General features: G+C 36.3%; 2 protein-coding genes and 1 long non-coding RNA gene across 3 annotated transcripts; 2 read left to right on the forward strand and 1 right to left on the reverse strand.

The window, feature by feature from the left end:
* Positions 1-10,473: 10,473 nt before the first annotated feature.
* Positions 10,474-11,055, forward strand: LOC139859098 (uncharacterized). Its single transcript, XM_071847907.1, has one exon. It carries the CDS (start codon positions 10,474-10,476, stop codon positions 11,053-11,055), a length of 582 nt encoding a protein of 193 aa, XP_071704008.1.
* A 426-nt stretch (positions 11,056-11,481) lies between these two features.
* Positions 11,482-14,189, reverse strand: LOC139857396 (uncharacterized). The gene is made up of 5 exons (XR_011762507.1): positions 13,980-14,189; positions 13,627-13,801; positions 13,391-13,472; positions 12,395-12,836; positions 11,482-11,739 (listed from the first exon to the last, which is right to left on the reverse strand). It is a non-coding gene; the product is annotated as an uncharacterized lncRNA (long non-coding RNA).
* Positions 14,190-14,409: 220 nt separating this feature from the next.
* Positions 14,410-17,902, forward strand: LOC139856807 (probable UDP-arabinopyranose mutase 2). Its single transcript, XM_071845514.1, has 4 exons — positions 14,410-14,848; positions 16,148-16,398; positions 16,507-16,675; positions 17,344-17,902. Exons 1-4 carry the CDS (start codon positions 14,528-14,530, stop codon positions 17,671-17,673), a joined length of 1,071 nt encoding a protein of 356 aa, XP_071701615.1. The 5' UTR covers positions 14,410-14,527; the 3' UTR covers positions 17,674-17,902.
* The last annotated feature ends 1,832 nt before the right edge of the window (positions 17,903-19,734 follow it).

The following is a 19,734-nucleotide window of genomic DNA, read 5'->3' on the forward strand; positions in this document are numbered from 1 at the left end:
CTCTTTTTCCAGCTCAGGTACTCTTGGCTCCTAGCTTGCCGGCACTTATAAATATAAATATAATATATATAATTTTTTATATAATTATATTTATATTTTATTATATTTATATGCATAGTTGACTTGTAATTTTAGCTCCGTTGCGTCGCACGTTGAGAGTTGACTCTGGTCCCGGTTCCGGATTTTCGAACGTCCTTTCGTACTATTTAATATCTTGAACTTTGCGTTTTGCAATTTGCAATTTGCACAAAAAATTATTTTCCTTAACTCTCAAAATTCGCGCAAGACTTTAACTCACTTTTAGTGGCACTTTTGAGTGCACTATGGCTTTAGTGGCACTTTTCAGGCTTTAGTGGCACTTTTTCTTCAATTCTTTAATCTTCGTGCTTTGTCTTCACATTTATTTATTTAAACGATTACAACTTAAAAATAGAATAATTACAACTAAAAACTTTACATATTGGGATGATATTGCGACTAAATATATGTTCATTTGGAGCACTATCACCAACCCCTACAAAAACCCTTACACTCCAGATCCGCACAAATACAAAACTTGCGACCCGCACCATTACCTGTAGCAACATTAGCCAAATTGTCAAGGAGTGCGTTAATTGTTTCTAAAGACGCTTTAGTAGTGAACACCTCCTCAAATCTCTTTTTTTTTTTTTTTTTATTCTTATGACAAAAACCGTTCTCATAAAGCCTATTATCAACCTCAACCAAATGATTTAAATATGGTGAGCCGATTGACTCGACATCCCCAGTACTTTTTTTACCCTTACCCTTAACCGATACAACACCCACCGACTTCTTCACGACACCATCATCAATCTCATTCACCCTATTCAACTCGCCATTAGCCACCGAAGAATCGAGCACCCCTGATGCCCTCACAACCGCATCAACCACTTCATTCTCAACCTCCAATTCAATATCCACCCTCTGTGTACCTACAAATTTATTATCTCTAATACTCCATAAATTAATTTCAATGTCTCATTCTTATTTTTTATATTATTATGTTATTATTTAAAAAAATACTCGTATTTACTAGTGAGTTTATTGAAATCTAGTAGTTAGTTTTTGTTGAAGAGTGCTATGACATACTCACTCCTCAAGACTAGCTACTACATCAACGATATATCATTACTTTTTTACTAGGCTTTACCCAGAACTAAATACTCCCAACCATAAATTAAGACCCACTATATTAATTACTACCTCCGTCCCTAAATTATTGTTCAGTATTCCATTTTGGGATGTCCCAAATTAATTGTCTACTTCCATAAATAGAAAGGAAATGAGATATTTCATTGGTGGATCTGGAGAGAGAAGATATTTTATTGGTGGAGAAATAAAGTTAGTGGGATTTCTTAAAACTGTGTGTTTTTTGTCTGGAGACAATTAATCTGGGACGGAGGAAGTATATATTTTATAGTAAAAAATATATTATATTATATCTATATACTACTCAACATAGTTGGTTACTGTTTCAATTGGTCTAAGATGTAATTTTTTAAATTCCACTTTATTTTTTTACTTTTTAAGGGATATTCTTAAGGCATTAGGATATGCATTAATAACTTATAACTTTTTAGTAACTACTATTGATAATTACCTTATCTTGTGTAATCCTTTAATGCATCAATTTATTTCTCAAAGTTAAAGATAACGTCACCTTAAAAAAAATAATATACAAATGTTAATTATGGATTGATCACATGCAAAATGACCCATACCTGATGAAGAAAACCGAAACCCGTTATAATTGAGCCGGATTTGACCCGAATTCGTCGGGACTTGGACCCGGGTATGTAGATGGTTACAAAAAAAAATTCGGGTTTGGGTTCGGGTATGGTTTTGGATACAAACCCGGTCCGAGAAATTTTAATAATAATTTTTATGTAAAATTTTAGTATTATTTTTATAATGTTAATGTATGAAATATTTCTCTTATTTGTTTTGAAAACGAGTATAATTTTGTTCAAAATAATCATATAAAACAAGTTTTTGAAATGTTTGTGTATTTGAATATTTTAAAACCTTTTCAATCAATTTTTTGTATGTGATATTTTATAATACTTTAAACATGAAGTAGTTAAGTTATTTTTGATATTTTGATTTGGTAACTCATTGAAAAATAAATACAGAATGATTAATCGGGTATACCCGTTTACCCGTGGAAAAACCCGAAACACGATAGTATGTAAGTAAATAGGGACCCGACGAGTTTCAAACCGAGTTTGGGGCGAGATTTCTTAATCGAATTCGGGTCCGCGATTACCTAAACCCGACCCGATGACATCCTTACATAGCTCTATTAGATACTCCGTATAAGAGAGAGAGAGAAACAATGTGTGAGAGAGAAACTTATAGAGAGAGAAACAAATGGGCAAACAATTCAACGTTCGATTACCAACCGAGGGAAGAAGATGACAGCAAGGATGGATGGAAGAAACAACGAGGGGCACGAAGAGGGAACTATTACAGGGATCGTCCGACGAGTGTTAATCATTCATCTCTTACATATTTCATGTTTTACAATTTTCCGGAAACGTGGGGAATTTCAGATCTATGGAAGGCGTTCAACAAATGGGGATTGGTTAAAGACGTATACATTGCCAGGAAAAGACTCCTAAATGGACACATGTTTGGATTTGTCCGATATGAAGGTGTTAAGAATGTGGATTCTATGCTGGCCCAACTCAACAGAATCCAACTTTTAGGTTGGGGTCTTTGGGCATTCAAGGCCAGAGAGAGAAACGACAAATCGACGGGTAACAAGTTCGGATATAATGATCATAAAAATAGATCTAACATGATGAAGGAAGAAGTGATTTGGCGAATGAACATATCCAAAGAAAACAATAACAAAAACCCTAAGGTTTGGAAAGAGATTCCGAAGACTGATAGAGACAACCACCGTAACCCTAATCAAGACTCAAACCCTACACCTGCAGAAGCCTACCCTACAGATACGAAGTACCAAAACAACTTTTTTAATTCCAGCAATGACTCACCCAAGACATCGCTGGGCAAGAATGGTGGCCAGAATAATAACAAAAGTCATAACGGGGCAGCAGAGGGGGACAACTTATTTCGTTCATTTACAATCGAAAACAACGGCGATAACAGCAACCTACTCACATTCTCGCTAGTTGGTGAGGCTGTTAACTATGGTATCTTACAACAGTTCAAACGAATATGTGATGTTGAAGGTCTCAGTGATGTCAAACTCAAATATATTGGGGGACTCAAGGTTCTTATGATCTTTGATAACGAAACAGCGTGTAACAACATCCTTGATAATGAACATCATGGTATAAAAAGGTGAATTCAAAACTTGAGGAGGTGGGACAACTCGTTTGTATATCCTGGGAGATTAACATGGATCGAAGTATACGGTGTTCCCGTCCCAGTATGGAATGAAAACACCTTCTCCAATATCGGATGTTTATGGGGGTCAGTCATTGAGCTAGAAAACTGCCATTTTAACGGTACACAAAACCTAATAGCTGGAAGGATTCTTCTTAGCGTGGAGCAACCTGAACCGATTAATGACTCTGTTTTAATCCATCATGGTAACTCTGACTTCTTTATTCATGCTTTTAAAGATATTCGCAATATTATTCAAATGGATTTAGATGAAGTCAAGTCAGAAGAAGAAGAGGAGAATAAGTCAGTTAATTCGTGTGGTTCCGATAACATGGATGAAGATGAACCATATTCATCTGACGACGAAGCTCAGCCGGTAAAACAATCGACTAACTTTCCGGTATCTTCACCGGAAAACAGCACTGGCTCCAGAAAAGTGGAAACCGAAGAGTCCTTGTCCCATATCTCAAAAGATGCTATGAATTCCAAAAACTCTAATAATGAGGGCATTAATGGAAAAGATGCCTCGAGCACACAAACCCAAGATATTCAAGATATGGGTATTGATTCGATGGACCCCAACCCTAATGTAAATTTGTTTAACGTTTCAAATAATTCATGTGATCCAGTACATAGTGGGCCAAACACAACAAATATAGGGAGTCCTGCTTTTAAAAGATTTAAAGAAGGTATTGCAAATGGGCTCAAACTATTTGGGCCCCAAAATGATGGACCTTCAATTAACCTATGGATCAAGGAAATTGATGGGAGCCCAAATCAAATATCAGACTTTGTTAAAGGGTTGAAATTGTCTATTCCATGTGATACTCAAAACCTAAAGAGAAACTGTCTCTCTTTATCGACTTCAAACGGTGACGGTGATAAGAGCAAGCCTGGTCTCTCCTGGCAAAATATTCGTAAGTGGTATGCTTCTTCGCGCATCAATTATGAAAAAAAAAAAAAAAATTCCAGAGAAAAGAAAAAAGCATCGATTAAAACCATAAGTGGTTCAAAGCGCCCGCATTCACCCTCAATCAATGAACTTCTGTAATCCAAAGCTAAGAAATTAAGCCACACGAAAGATTCCAGGGATAACGAATCAGAAGCTAGCGTCAATCTTTACGATTTTGCTAAACTTCTTGGCTTCAACATACGTCAAGAGTCTAATCATCAGTGCTTCGTGTTTCATGTTCGTGCTAATTTTTGTTGTCTCAATAAAGATTCTATCTGTAAACATTCGCGGCTTCAACCAAGATGGTAAAAAAGGGTGGTTCAAACAGTTGATTCAAAGTGCTAAACCTATAATAGCTGCTGTACAAGAAACAAAACGTAGAAAATTCAGTGACCTATGGATCGAACAAGTTTGGGGCTCCCAATGTGTGAAATATGCAGTCAAAGAATGCATTGGCAGATCAGGAGGACTGTTACTACTATGGGACGCAAGTATTTTCCAAGTGGATCGTGCAGTAGAGGGCGAATGTTTCATAGCCATTAAAGGTAAACTCTCTAATTTTGATTCGGAAATTGTGATTGTTAATGTTTATGGCCCCCATAGTGATGCAAAAAAGAAACAATTTTCGGATAGCTTGAATGATCTTTTATCTTATGATAACGCTGCGTGGGTTTTTTGTGGAGATTTTAACGAGGTTAGGAACATACACGAAAGAGAGAACACTGCCTTTATCCCAAGGCATGCTTCTTGGTTCAACAAGTTCATCAACGACAATGGTCTGATTGAAATTCCCTTATCGGGCCGTAAATATACAAGAATTAGTGATGACGGGTTGCAATTTAGAAAGTTAGACCGCTTTCTTATTTTCGACAATTTTGCTATGATGTGGAATGACTTGTCTGTTACTGCCTTAGACAGGAACTTATCAGATCACACCCCCTTACTGCTCAAAAACGGACAGACTGATTTCGGGCCCAAGCCCACTAGATTATTCGACTTTTGGTTAGATGCGGATGGGGCTGACAAAGTTATAGTTGATGCGTGGAATATACCTATTGCTCCATGCCTACCTGATACCGCCTTCAGACTCAAATTAAGAAATGTTAAAGGCAAACTCAGAACCTGGAGTAACCTTACGTTTGGCAAGTTGGACTCTGAAATTAAAGAGTTAAGCGAAATTTGTAACTTTTGGGATATTGAAGCAGAAAAAAGAATTTTATCGGATACCGAAAGAGAAGAGTGGTTAAATAATAGAAACAATTGGCTAGGTAAAGATCGAATAAAACGCAACATGTTGAAACAAAAATCAAGAATCAAATGGGCGATTGAGGGAGACGAAAACTCGAAATATTTTCACGCGGTTATTAAAAGAAAAAACAACAAAAATAATATTCGAGTGTAACACCGTCAATTTTTTTTTTAAAACACAGCGGAAGACTTTATTAACAAACACACTATAAGTCGCGTCATTACATTAATCTGAGTAATTAAGTTTAAGTTTACACAACGGTGTTACGTTATTACAAAACATGATTTAAACAAAAGTCCACATCAGAGTAGGGTTGTCAAACATGTCTTCTGCATCAGCACTCATCCCGATTAGCAGTACCTAAACCTTCAAGGGGTAATTATGTGGGGGATTAGCGCACCGCTAAGTGAATGGAATCTATCTAACAGATATAGCTTAAGTCACACACAAGCTATATACTAACAACAACACATGCTAACTACCAACTAGCATACAATAAGACAATACGAGGATCGGCGGCTTGTACGAGCACACGACTCCTAGCTGATCGGACTTGAGTCTACCGATAGTCCCTGCTACTCAATTCATAGTATAGTTATCCAGATGCAGGGGATGCATCGTTCACACTATACTCCACAATCAGTAGCCTATGGACCCAACCTCCCCTAGGCACGGTTGACCTCATACGGACTCTAACCTCTCCTAGGCACGGTCTCGAGTCCCCAGTCTCCCTAAGCCCGACTGGTGCCATTCACACAGTGTACACATAAATCACATACAACATCAGGCATACTATATTATTCTAACATGGCAATTTCTACACTATGCATGGTAAAAGAGTCAACCACAGTAGCATGATATGCTACTTAAACTCTATCCGGAGATAGACCCACTCACCAATTACCAGCAACTGCTCAGTTATTATTTCTGAGCTTCCTCCTTATCCTTATAACCTGAGAACAACACAAACAAAGTTAATATACATATCCAATAAATAATATAATCATTTCATACGATTAACTAGGTCATAACACCATATATTCATAATTTTTTGAGTCTACATCATGACTCCACTCAATAATGGCATACAGGTGCGTGCAAAACACGACATACACACTAAAACTCCTTTTCTGACCCAAAAACAGTTTGATCTAGTTTCTTAAAAGTTCACCATTGAAAAATATTCTTTATTATGATTCTAACGATAGTTTATTCATCAAAAACGGAGTTACGTTTTGAAAGTTACGCCCGTTTCAATTTCATAAAAAGTACTGTAGCAAATAGTGGCATTGTAGCAACTCGGTACTGTAGCAAATAGTGACACTGTAGAAACTTGGTACTGTAGCAAATACTGTAGCAAAATACTGTAGCAACTGGTTTCGAACAAGTTCGCTGATTTCGAACATTTTTCGCCCAAAACTCGATTTTTGAGCGATTTTGATCAAATTTTAAGCACATGGAAGCTACTAAACATATATACAACCTATTTCTAACATCTATTGATGTTTTTTGGAACATTAAACAACAAGATTTGAGCTAATTTTTTCAAAAACCCATAAGAACACTAAAACCCAATTTTCAACAAGATTAATACATAAATCTTTGTAATACTTACCTTAAGATGATCACAAGAACACAAGGAATCGATTGCTAACTTCAATTAATCCAAAAGCTCACAAAATCAAATTAGGGTTCAAGAGGAATAAGAAGTTAGGTACGGGATGTAATTTGGGAATTTTAGAGAGAAGGAGAAAAATGAGCTGAATCACAGATCTCTAGTCACTTAATTGGGTTAAAACCCATACCCCTCAACACACGGGTATTTATCAGTTATCTTATCTGATAACCTTTCGTATCTCCTTAGGAAGTCCTAACGAAGTCCAAATTAAATAAACCAACCTGTTCTGGGACCCTTGTCACAAACTGGTCACAACACAATTATAATAAAACACTAATAAAATAATAAAAATAAAAGCACTTAAGACTAAGCACAAACCCTAAGGGCAAAATAGGCAACTTACAACTAGCCCGGGTTTCAGTCTGTTACAAATCCACCCCCCTTAAGAAGATTCCGTCCTAGGAATCTGGTCTTGGTCAAATAAATGAGGGTAGCATTTTCTCATCAACTCTTCCGTTTCCCACGTAAGATTAGAACCCAAACTGTGTTTTCACTCAATCAACACCATCGGAATCTCTTTCTTTCTCAGCTTAGTCACCTTTTGGTCAACCACACGGACCGGTTCTTTTACCAATTTCTTATTCAAATCGACTCTTAAATCTTCTAAAGGAAGAAGTTGTGTTTCATCGTCGACTTTACACTTATGAAGATAGCACACGTTGAATGTATTATGAATACCAGCTAACTCTGACGGAAGATCTAACACCACAGTCTGATCATTCAACACTTCACTGATCGGAAACGGACCAATAAATCTCGGTGCTAACTTACCACGTTTACCGAATCTGATAACCCCTTTTCACGGAGAAACTTTCAGATACACTCGTTCACCCACATTAAAGGTTACTGGACGTCTACGTGGATCAGCATACATTTTCTGCCTATCTCTAGTGGCTTTTAACTTTTCTCTCGCAATTGCAACTTTTTCGGCTGTCATTTGAACAATTTCGGGACCTGCAAACTGTTTCTCCCCGGCTTCTAACCAACAAGTCGGAGTTCTGCAACGACGACCGTATAACATTTCATAGGGCGGCATCCCTATACTCGAATGATATGAATTATTATACGCGAATTCGACCAACGGCAAATGTGTATCCCACGAACCACCGTATTCTAACACACAAGCCCTTAACATATCCTCCAAAGTCTGTATCGTTCTTTCACTCTGTCCGTCTGTCTGAGGATGATAAGATGTACTTAAATTCACACGTGTACCCAGATTCTGTTGAAGACTATTCCAAAAATTTGACACAAATCTGAAATCTCTGTCTGAAACGATCGATAACGGCACACCATGACGACTAACTATTTCTTTCACATACAATTCGGCTAACTCACTTAACGAAGCTATCTCACGAGTAGCAAGAAAATGAGAACTTTTAGTTATTAAAGAAAATGAGCACTTTTAGTGAAGAAGAGGTTTGGTTAGCTATTAAAGATTGTGGCATTTCGAAAGCGCCCGGGCACGATGGTTTCAATTTCTACTTTTACCATAAGTTTTGGGACGTGATCAAAACGGATCTAATGAAGGCAATACAATGGTTTTGATGTAGCGGTGATATCACGTTAGGTTGCAATGCCTCGTTCATCACTTTAATCTCGAAGAAAAACAATCCGATCAATTTGCGCGATTATAGACCGATTAGTCTCATTGGGAGTTATTACAAAATATTGTCGAAATTGCTTGCAAATAGAATCCGTTTTGTGATAGATAAACTTGTTGGTAACGAACAAAGCTCCTTCATCCGAGGAAGATCGATCCTTGATAGCATTCTTATTGCTAATGAGTTGGTTGGGGATGTCAAAAACAATAAGTCTAAATGCTTCATATTTAAAGCGGACTTTGAGAAAGCATTTGATAGTGTTCGGTGGACCTTTCTTTTTGACATCATGAGAAAAATGGGCTTCGGGTCAAAGTGGTTGAAATGGATTGATTCTTGTTTTAAATCCGCATCCATTTCGGTTCTTGTTAATGGATCGCCGACCAAAGAATTTTGTCTACAAAGAGGGATTCGTCAAGGCGACCCCCTCTCCCCTTATCTCTTCATCATTGCTAGCGAAGGGTTAAATATTCTAGCAAAAATCCCGGTTAGAAACAAGATCATAAGGGGGTAGAAATTGGGCGGGATAAGATTAATATTTCACATCTCCAATTCGCGGATGATACTATATTCTTCGGAGATTGGAATAAGAGAAACATTATTAACGTGCATAAATCCTTAGAGTGCTATGAAAAAGTATCGGGATTAAAAATCAATATGCAAAAAAGTCACATTTATGGAATTGGGGTGATTCGTGGAGATATAGATCACATGGCTAATAGATTGGGGTGTATAGCGGGGTCCTTACCGTTCACTTACTTAGGGATGCCGATTGGTGAAAAACTTCACAAAAAAGATGCTTGGAATCCCGTTATCGATAAGTTTAGCAAGCGTTTGTCGGATTGGAAAGCAAGAATGATGTCATTCGGTGGTAGATTAACACTCCTAAAGGCGGTACTTAATAGTCTCCCTCTATACTACTTCTCGTTGTTTCGGGCTCCTTCTTGCATCATCAACCAACTCGAAGGTATGAGACGTAATTTTTTTTGGGCGGGTCGGGGAATAATACCAAACTTTCTTGGGTTAAATGGGACACCATTCTTTTACCTTACAAAGAGGGCGGGTTAAATATTGGGAGTCTTAAGGCAAAAAATTGGGCACTACTTATCAAATGGTGGTGGCGGTTTTATACCGAATGTGATTCTCTTTGGGTTAGAACAATCAAAAGCATCTATGGGCGGGACGGGGGGTTGGGTACTAATCGTGATAATGTCTACGTAAAACAGAACACAGCTTGGAAGAACATCATCAAAGTGGGAAACGATCTTAATAAACTCGGCATCAGCGTGGCTACCCTCTTCGAAAGACAGATTGGAGATGGTGGCGACATCAGCTTCTGGTCAGATCAGTGGGCAACCTTCGACCCTTTTAAAGACATCTTCCCGCGTTTGTTTCGTTTAGAAAAGCAACCTGCTATCAACGTCAAAAACAGAGTTTCTTTCGTCGACAACTCATGGAACTTTAATTGGGAATGGACACGTGATCTCACGGGCAGACTACATGGGGAACTAAATAACATGACAGACACCATCAAAACGGTTTCGATTTCTGGAAATGGAGCATGCAATTGTGGAAATTTTCGGGTGACAAAAGTGGTTCGTTTGTAACAAAATCAATGGCTAAAATAATAGACGATAAGTTAATTTCAAGAGAGACTACTCCTTCGGCTACCATCAAGAACAACCTTGTCCCGCAAAAAATTGGAATTTTCGTTTGGAGAATATTAAGGAAAAGAATTGCGGTAAAAGAAGAACTTGATCGGAGGGGGATCGACCTAGACTCGTTATTATGCCTCATATGTAATGACGCGGTCAAGTCGGTTGATCACGCCATTTATTCATGCAAATCCGCTCAAGAAGTTTGGATTGGCATCCTAAAATGGTGGAATCTTCCCCTCCAATCGGGTATCACGCTTGATGAAATGATCAAAGGTTCGAATGCACTAGTTTCGGTTCCAAGAATCAAGAGAATATGGCAAGCGGTTGTTTGGGTTACATGCTACCTAATATGGAAGAATAGGAATCTAAAAGTGTTTCAAAATGACGCTTGGGCTACATCTAAGATCGTTAGCGAAGTTCAAGTGAAGTCCTTTGAGTGGATTAAAAATCGTTCGAGAAAACTCTTTTCATCGTGGCACCAATGGATTATTAGTCCGTCATCACCAAACGTGTTAGATGTGAATCTCGACCCGGGTTAAGTGTTGTTTCGTTGTTGTTATAATGGTTTCTATTGTCGTATCGTGTATTTTTGTTCTCTTGTGTATTTTGCTTTGTAAATCTCGTGTCCGGTGTTGGTACCTAATTTGGCTACTACACCTCTATGTACATTATTTCGTTTATATATATTATATATATAATATATATATATATTTATATTTATTTGCCTTTCAAAATTAAAAAAAAAAACTCCGTATATGTAATTCTTTGATTTATTTATTTCTTCTCAACTAGTGAAAGGACCCGTAAAACCACGGGTTTGTTTAAATAAAACAGTTGAATTTCTATGTTTTAGGTATTAAACAAATGTAAATGTTAAAGTCTTTTAGTTAAAATTACGTTGACAATCAGATAGACAAATAACACCAATATGAGCCCGTGTGTTGCACGATAGTGTAAAAAATAAATAAAAAATCAATTATGAGAACACCATCAAATTGATATGTAAAAATAGAAGTGGTTCGTTCATATGTGACTCAAAGATCCATTGCATTAATAACTATCCATATTAAGTGATTAATTGAATCAAGTGCCAGCTCTGTTTCATAATACATTGCTGATGCATCTGTTGTTGTGTTCGTCCTCTGCTCATTGAGATGCAAACTGACATCATGCACATGTTAGATAGTTCAGCTTCTCATCCACCTGACGTGATACAATAGTGCCTGTAACAATAGTGCTTCATTCTAAGGAGTAGATCAACAACAAAGACACAAACTTTAACCGTAATCGCATGATGTTCAACGCAAAGCACTAATTTGATGACTGAAATGAGGTATGCACTATTTTGATCCTACTTTTACAGTTACAGCAACTTGTATATTCCATTACGAAAAACTCTGATCAATGGTAAAATTTAATACAACTGTTTAGCCAATTGAAAATTCCAACACTTTTGACCCATTTTCTTTCTGGGCTCATTTGATCTCCTCAATCCTACTTTTACTAAGTATTTTAAAAAAGGTATATGTGTGACCCAGGGACGGAACATAATAGAAACAAAAGGGAGTATCCGCCCCGCGGCTCGATTTGGGGTATTTTTTTTTTACTAAAAAAAGGGTTTTTCTAGTCTTTACCCTCTATTAATTAGTTTCGCCCTATCTCAGGTCGGGTTCAAGTTCTGTCACTGGTGTGACCCATAGTAGGCAAAGTATTATACCCAAATCAACTTATTTATCATTTAATAGATTCAAGGGTATACCTCTGTATAAATGACAATTTATATTGATCATAAAACAAAAGTGCATCGATGGTATTAAAATATGCATAGCTTTTATGTTTCAAACTATATACATATTCATAGAAAATTTCAGATAATACCTCTTCAAACTGATTCTCCATTTTGGTTACGTGTTGCATCTGGAGTTTTACCTGATACAAGATAATAGAAGAAAAAAAAATAACTGTTCACTTTCATGTAAACATGCGAATCACAAAATAAGACAAAATTGACACGAGCTAAACACAGAGGTGTAATCTCATATAACCCATTATTTATCAGTAGTCTCGAACAATTTAGGCACAACGGTGATTTTATCAGTTGCACATTCTTTAGATATAACCTCTAATGGTTAAAGAGATGTCAGAGGTGCAACATTGATCATAGCTGCAGCACCATCCTTTATAGCCTACTTTTCCTTCCACATAAAGTGTGATAATAAACTTTGCTATCCATAGTACGTATCACGACATAGCAGAAAACTTTAATTAAATCAATACTTTGCTATGAAGAAGAGACTGTCAGCTTCAGCTTCTCATCCACCTGACGTGATACAATTGTGCATGTAACGATGTATGTAGTGGAATACGAAACAAAATGGCAATACTATATAAAATCATCTTATGAACAAAGTACTAAGTTAATTCATGTGGCTACATCTTCTGCAATTGAATAACAAAAAATATTGCATAACAAATTCAATGTCTATATATTTTGTTATACATATCATGAATAAAACATCAACTTAAGAGAGTATTGTAGTAACAAACGTCCTAGTAAAACAGAAAGTGTGATAATAAACTTTATAAATTTGAATAAAACATCAACTTAAGAGAGTATTGTAGCAACAAACATCAACTTATTTTTGCAACAACTAAAACAGAATGCTTATGACAAAATGTTATCGAAGAAACACATAAGAATCGGTCATGTATTACATGAAACCTACAACAAAAGCTTCCATAATTTATCTTTCAAAACTATTTCGTAGTACAGTTGCATATAAAAACTTTCATAACTAAGAGACAGTGAAGTATGAATACTCTCAAGATTTTGCTATACATATAACTACATTCATGGGGAAAAAAAAAACATACCTGCTACAGGCTACAGTTAGAATCGAACCTTATTAGATCTTTTAGCTCCGATTCTCAACTTAAATCAAGAGATATAGCAACCCTAAGAATGAAAATAGCAGCCTCTTTTCACAACGAAACCACAAAATCCACAATACATACATTATGACATTTAAATTGAAAATTGTCATCATTAACAATCACCATAGGAATAATATCAAAACTTTAGGCTAAAATTTTGAAAAGCTAGGGCAAACCTGTTTCAAGAAGATGATCAACTTGTAATTTCTTTCAAACCTACATAAAACAACCACAAAAGTAAAAAAATTGAAACCATTAGTAAGAATGTAACAAAATTCATACAACAAAAATCAATATTTTAGACAAAACAAAACCTAATCAGAGTGTATACTTCCCTTTTTTTATGAGAACCTGCAAAACAATATATCATCATCAGAAACACCAAAGACACTCAACATCAAATCATTGTTCAAAACAACTAAATTGTTGTTCAAAATCCACATAATCATTGTTCAAAAGCCTAATAAATCCCTGATGTAAATCTGAATGGTTAGACATGAATATCTCTTGAAAAAATATAATAACAAACCTCACACCAAGCTAAAGAGAGAACGCAATTGCGGATAACCTTCTGCGTGACCTTCATGAACAACAACAATAACAACAACAAAACCTTCATGAACGTGATGAAAATTAATAACTCAAACATAAGCATTGAATTGACGATTTGATGATCAAAAATCGAATTAGCAGATATGAGATTGAGATTGAGAGAGAGAGCCGGGGGCACTGATTTTAAATTAGGGTTACACTTATTTAGAAAATATAAGGACGGCCTTTTTTTTCTTAAATTTAATTTAATTAATTAATTAGTATTAACGACGTCATCTAGATTGCCTTAATTTTTTTTTTTTATTTTAAAATTTTTTTTAACAAAGAAAATTACCTTTTTATGATGTCATCATTTTACTATTAGAAACTATAGATAGATAGATAGATTTCACATTTGTTCGGAACCCCTAAATCATCTCATCAATTTAAAAAGTCTACACAATCTTCCTTACATATACCCTTCTCTCCATCTTCTTCTTTCCACAATCAAAGCCCCCAAAATATTCAATCTTTCAAACAAAAACAATGTCTTCTTCAGTGATCCCAACACCATTATTAAAAGATGAACTTGATATCGTCATACCCACAATTCGAAACCTTGATTTCCTTGAAATGTGGAGACCGTTCTTCCAACAATATCATTTAATCATCGTACAAGATGGTGATCCTTCAAAGGTCATTAAAGTTCCTGAAGGTTTTGATTATGAACTCTATAACCGTAATGATATTAACAGGATTCTGGGTCCTAAAGCTTCGTGCATTTCTTTTAAAGATTCTGCTTGTCGGTGCTTTGGTTATATGGTTTCCAAGAAAAAGTATATCTATACTATTGATGATGATTGCTTTGTAAGTTCTTCACTTTATTATTTTTATATTTGTTGATTTCTTGTTTCGGGGGTGTTTAATGTGTGTAGTTTTGAATTGAGTAAGACTCAAGTTTGGGGATTTAAGCTGTTTTAGTGTTTAAGATTGAAATCAAGTAATAAAGATCCAATTTTTATGTGTTTGATTTGTATATTTGAGCTAGGTAAGGTTCAATTGTGGGTATTTACTTGTGTTTAGGGTTTAGGATTTAAATCAAGTAATCAAGATCCAATTTTTATGTGTTTGATTTGTATAATTGAGCTGGGTAAGGTTCAATTTTGGGTATTTACTTGTGTCTAGGGTTTAAGTTGAAATCAAGTAATCAAGATCCAATTTTTAAGTGTTTGATTTGTATAATTGAGCTGGGTAAGGTTCAATTTTGGGTATTTACTTGTGTGAGTTGTGTCTAGGTTTTAAGATTGAAATCAAGTAATGAAGATCCAATTTTTATGTGTTTGGTTTGTATAATTGAGCTGGGTAAGGTTCAATTTTGGGTATTTACGTGTGTCTAGGGTTTAAGATTGAAATCAAGATCCAATTTTTATGTGTTTGATTTGTATATTTGAGCTGGGTAAGGTTAAATTTTGTGTATTTACTTGTGTTCAGAGTTGAAGATTGAAATCAAGCATCTAGATCCAATTTTTCGTGTGTAGTTTTGTTATTTTGAATTGGTTGAAGTCATTTAAGATTAAAATTAAATTCGTTAGATCTAGGCTTCTTGGTGTTCACTTCGTACAATTTTGAATCAGGCCATGTTTTTTTCACTTGTTTTAGACTTCTAGGGTTTGTGAATTAAAATAAAATCATCAAGATCCAGCTTTTATGCTCACTCGATATTTTCCGGGTTTGAATTTTTAAAAAATGTTTGATCATACCTAAATCCAAATATCCAATGGAATTTTGGGCGATCTAGAGTTTTAAGAAGGTTGTATGTGGTTTTGAACACAGATTTGCTTGTTGCTGTCTTCAAATTATAATCTTTAAATTATCAAATCTGTTTGGGATGTTGTTGAGTGATTAATTACCACTAATTATGATTTGGATTATATCTGAAATTTGATACTCCGTATAAATTCACTATGGATTAATCAAGTATGTATGTGTAATGTGTGTACCTACATGTATAGGTCCATATAGAGACATTGTTGCATCATGTGTTCGAAAAGTGTTCTAGCTAACATCACCTGTTTGATCAGTATACCAATTTAGGTCTCCATGTAGTCTATTATCATTAAAAGGGGTATATTAGACATTTGGCTAATGATGAGTATTGTTCAATAGGTTGCTAAAGATCCTTCTGGAAATGATATTAATGCACTTGAGCAACACATCAAGAACTTGTTATCTCCATCAACTCCACTTTTCTTCAACACCCTATATGACCCGTATAGGGAAGGTGCTGATTTCGTTCGTGGATACCCGTTCAGTCTTCGTGAGGGTGTCTCTACTGCCGTTTCTCACGGTTTGTGGCTTAACATCCCCGATTATGATGCCCCGACACAACTCGTGAAGCCTCGTGAAAGGAACACTAGGTGCGTCTCTTTAGTCTTTCTTTTACAATGTTGACTCTTTATGAAATTGGGTCAATTGGGTCAATTTGCATATCTTTCACTCTAATCTTTTGTTCCATGTATAACTAGGTATGTGGATGCGGTTATGACCATACCAAAGGGAACCCTCTTCCCCATGTGCGGAATGAACCTTGCTTTTGACCGTGAGTTGATCGGTCCAGCAATGTACTTTGGTCTAATGGGTGATGGTCAGCCAATTGGACGTTACGATGACATGTGGGCCGGTTGGTGCATTAAGGTATGACTTTTGACTCCCTGCACACATAGTAACACATTAATACCTTCTACCCATATACTTGTGAATTGGGCGATTCAGGTTCCGTTTCATCTCAAACCGGTCAAGTAGCAAATTTTACTAAAAGGATAACATGCCAATTGGCGCAAGGCAAAGAGGCTGAAAGTCAGTTTTATTTTTAGTGCATACAATCTCTGAAGTTATATTATTCAAATTAATGCATTATTAATTTTTGACAAAATTACATGAGGTGTCCCTGTGGTTTACCCCAGATTTCATGCGGGGTCCGTATACTTTTTTTGACGTGCGGGGTCCCTTTACACTCGTTTCGAGAGGGGTCCCTGTGGTTTACGGATACAACTTAACGAGTGTAAAGTAGAGGGTTCTCGCACGTTACTCACAGGGACCCTCGCGAAATGAGTGTAAAGTACAAGGATCCCGCATATAAAAAAAAGTTTTGGGAGCCCGCATGAAATTTGAAGTAAACCACAGGGACGCCTAATGTATTATTGTCTTAATTTTTAATCATCACTTAAAAAATAGCCTCTAGGTCAAGTGGTCAAACCAACCCAATGCAGCTTGGGTTAGCACGATTGAAATATGTTATTTTGCCTGCTCATTTGCATGGTTTCACTTTTCACCCAATGCCATTTTGTATTTGCTTGTTATAGGTGATCTGTGACCATTTGGGTTTAGGTGTCAAAACGGGTTTGCCATACATTTGGCACAGCAAGGCTAGCAACCCATTCGTGAACCTGAAAAAGGAATACAAAGGTATTTACTGGCAGGAAGAGTTGATCCCGTTCTTTCAAGCTGCAACCCTGCCCAAAGAGTGCACCACGGTTCAGAGCTGTTACAAGGAGCTATCGAAACAGGTCAAGGCTAAGTTAGGAAAGGTTGATGACTACTTTATCAAGTTAGCCGATGCTATGGTCACTTGGATTGACGCATGGGACGAGCTCAACCCACCTTCTGAGGCTGCGTTTTCCAATGGGAAATAGGGCGTTGGATTCGACCGTATAGTCTAATCACTATTTTGTCCCTGTTATGGAGTATGAAGAGCTATTCTTGTTACGAGTTTTTTTTTAATCATTATTTTAAGTATTTATTTGTTTAATTATTTGCAGTATGGGATTATTGGATCCTTGAGAATTGAGATGTTAGTGTTATGTTGCTATAGATATTTGTTCCCTTCAAAGTTATTGGGCTCACATTCTGAACCCTAAACCATCCACAACATGGCAGGGAATGGGCAGACATGATACAATGCAACAATATTGAATTTTTAATTCATCTCAGATGGTAGAATTCAGTACCTGTACATGAGATATCATGGGTTCAAACAGTTAAAACTATGGCAAATTTGAACTTATAAGTTGCCCTATTTGTAACGGTCTAGTACTCTTGATTTTGACCATTTATAACAACGAATTTGTAACGGTCCATCTCGCTGATGGCCCGGATTCTCTTAGCTTTCTCTTCTTTCCTCTTGTAGCCTCATTTTCCCCTCTTGTAGCGATTTCGACTACCTAGCCTCCATCCGCTGTTCGAACGCGGTGAAATTTGGTGGTTGCACACCACTTTCTACGTTTCGGTGTGGTGCTTGGAGTCTTTGGTGGCTTGTTCTTTTTTTCGGCGGCACTAGTTTTCCTATGAAGATTTCTTCGTCTGAGTTCTTTTTTCCGTTTTGGTGCGTTTTCTTCCCCTTTATCATCTTTACTCACACCCGCTTCATTCTATCTTCTCCACCCTCACTCTATTTCTTCTCATATGCTCCTATTTTTCCGGACAACGGCCCACAGTGGTTCCTTATGGCACTTGTCTCCACCTGAGTTTGGAGGTCATAAGTAGGGATGGTAATGACCACCCGATCCATTGAATATCCATATGATCCACCCCTTCATGATTGATATATGGATGAATTTAAATGAATATAGATATAGCTGAAAAGTATCTATAAATATATCTGTTAACATCCGAATTACATATTACAAATACATAAATATAGATATATGCTTACATAATTACTCTAACAAATACATTTATCGTTAGATTTACATTTTGCCTTCAACCGTATAATGAAATAACTGTGATATAATACAATAAAACACGAATATCTAACAAAATAAACATACAAATTGCACAATTAATTTTTCATAATTTATGTTTAATAGTAAATTCAACAAATTGTGTACTATCTTCGACAAAAATTACACATTTTTGTGGATAGATTTTAATAATGTCATGTTATATTTATTATTGCTATAATGCATTTCGTTTTTATCGCATATTAGAAAATATTATAACATTTTTTAATACCCAATGGATATCACTTAACCCGCTTGATTCATCGGATATGGATATAGATGGATGAACTGAATTTAATGGATATGAATATGGATATGCATGAAAAAAAAAACTAAATGAATATGAATATGAATACGGATACGGATACGGATACGGCATCACAGATCCATACTCAGTCCATTGTCATCCCTAGTCATAAGTGTGAATTGGGTTTTTGTTAGGTTTATTGGGTGCTGGCCAATTTCAAGCTTGTGTTTTGTTGTGTTCCTTCATTTTTTGTGATCACATATTGGGGTTCTTAGTGTTTTTGTCGTGCTGTGATTCTCGTGGTTTTCTATGGTGTTGATTTGATAGATTTAGGTGTTGTGTACGATCCTTGTGTTGTTTTTGATCGAAGATCTTGGGTGGTTTGTGGTGTTTATCTTGGGTGGTTTGTGGTGTTTGAAGCCTCTTTTTGTGTTTTTCTTGGTTGGTTGGTCTTTGGTGTGTTGTTGTTGCTACTTCTCAACATTTTTCGGGCTTTGTTCTTGTTTGGTGGTCCTACTATTGCTTGTTGGTTCCTTTATCCGGTGTCCGGCCTATATCTTGCTCAAGCACCACCTGGTTCGGATGTGTTGGGCATCAATGATTTTGTTTTCTCGGCACACGGGCTTATTTATTGTCTTTAGTTCCGGCGTTCATCGTTTTTTGTGTGTAAGCGTTCGTTAGTGTGGGCTTTGGATGTCTATGGTTGTAGTTTGAGACGGATCTTCTTT

Source organism: Rutidosis leptorrhynchoides, chromosome 7 (assembly GCF_046630445.1).
Source record: "Rutidosis leptorrhynchoides isolate AG116_Rl617_1_P2 chromosome 7, CSIRO_AGI_Rlap_v1, whole genome shotgun sequence".
In the NCBI taxonomy this organism is placed as follows: Eukaryota; Viridiplantae; Streptophyta; class Magnoliopsida; order Asterales; family Asteraceae; genus Rutidosis; species Rutidosis leptorrhynchoides.

Excerpts from the sequence above, each read along its gene's own strand:
- LOC139856807 (XM_071845514.1), top strand. The coding sequence starts at position 14,528 with ATGTCTTCTTCAGTGATCCCAACACCATTATTAAAAGATGAACTTGAT. Across the intron at positions 14,849-16,147 it reads CTATTGATGATGATTGCTTT|GTTGCTAAAGATCCTTCTGG; the intron begins GTAAGTTCTTCA and ends ATTGTTCAATAG. Across the intron at positions 16,676-17,343 it reads GGGCCGGTTGGTGCATTAAG|GTGATCTGTGACCATTTGGG; the intron begins GTATGACTTTTG and ends TGCTTGTTATAG.
- LOC139859098 (XM_071847907.1), top strand. The coding sequence starts at position 10,474 with ATGGCTAAAATAATAGACGATAAGTTAATTTCAAGAGAGACTACTCCT.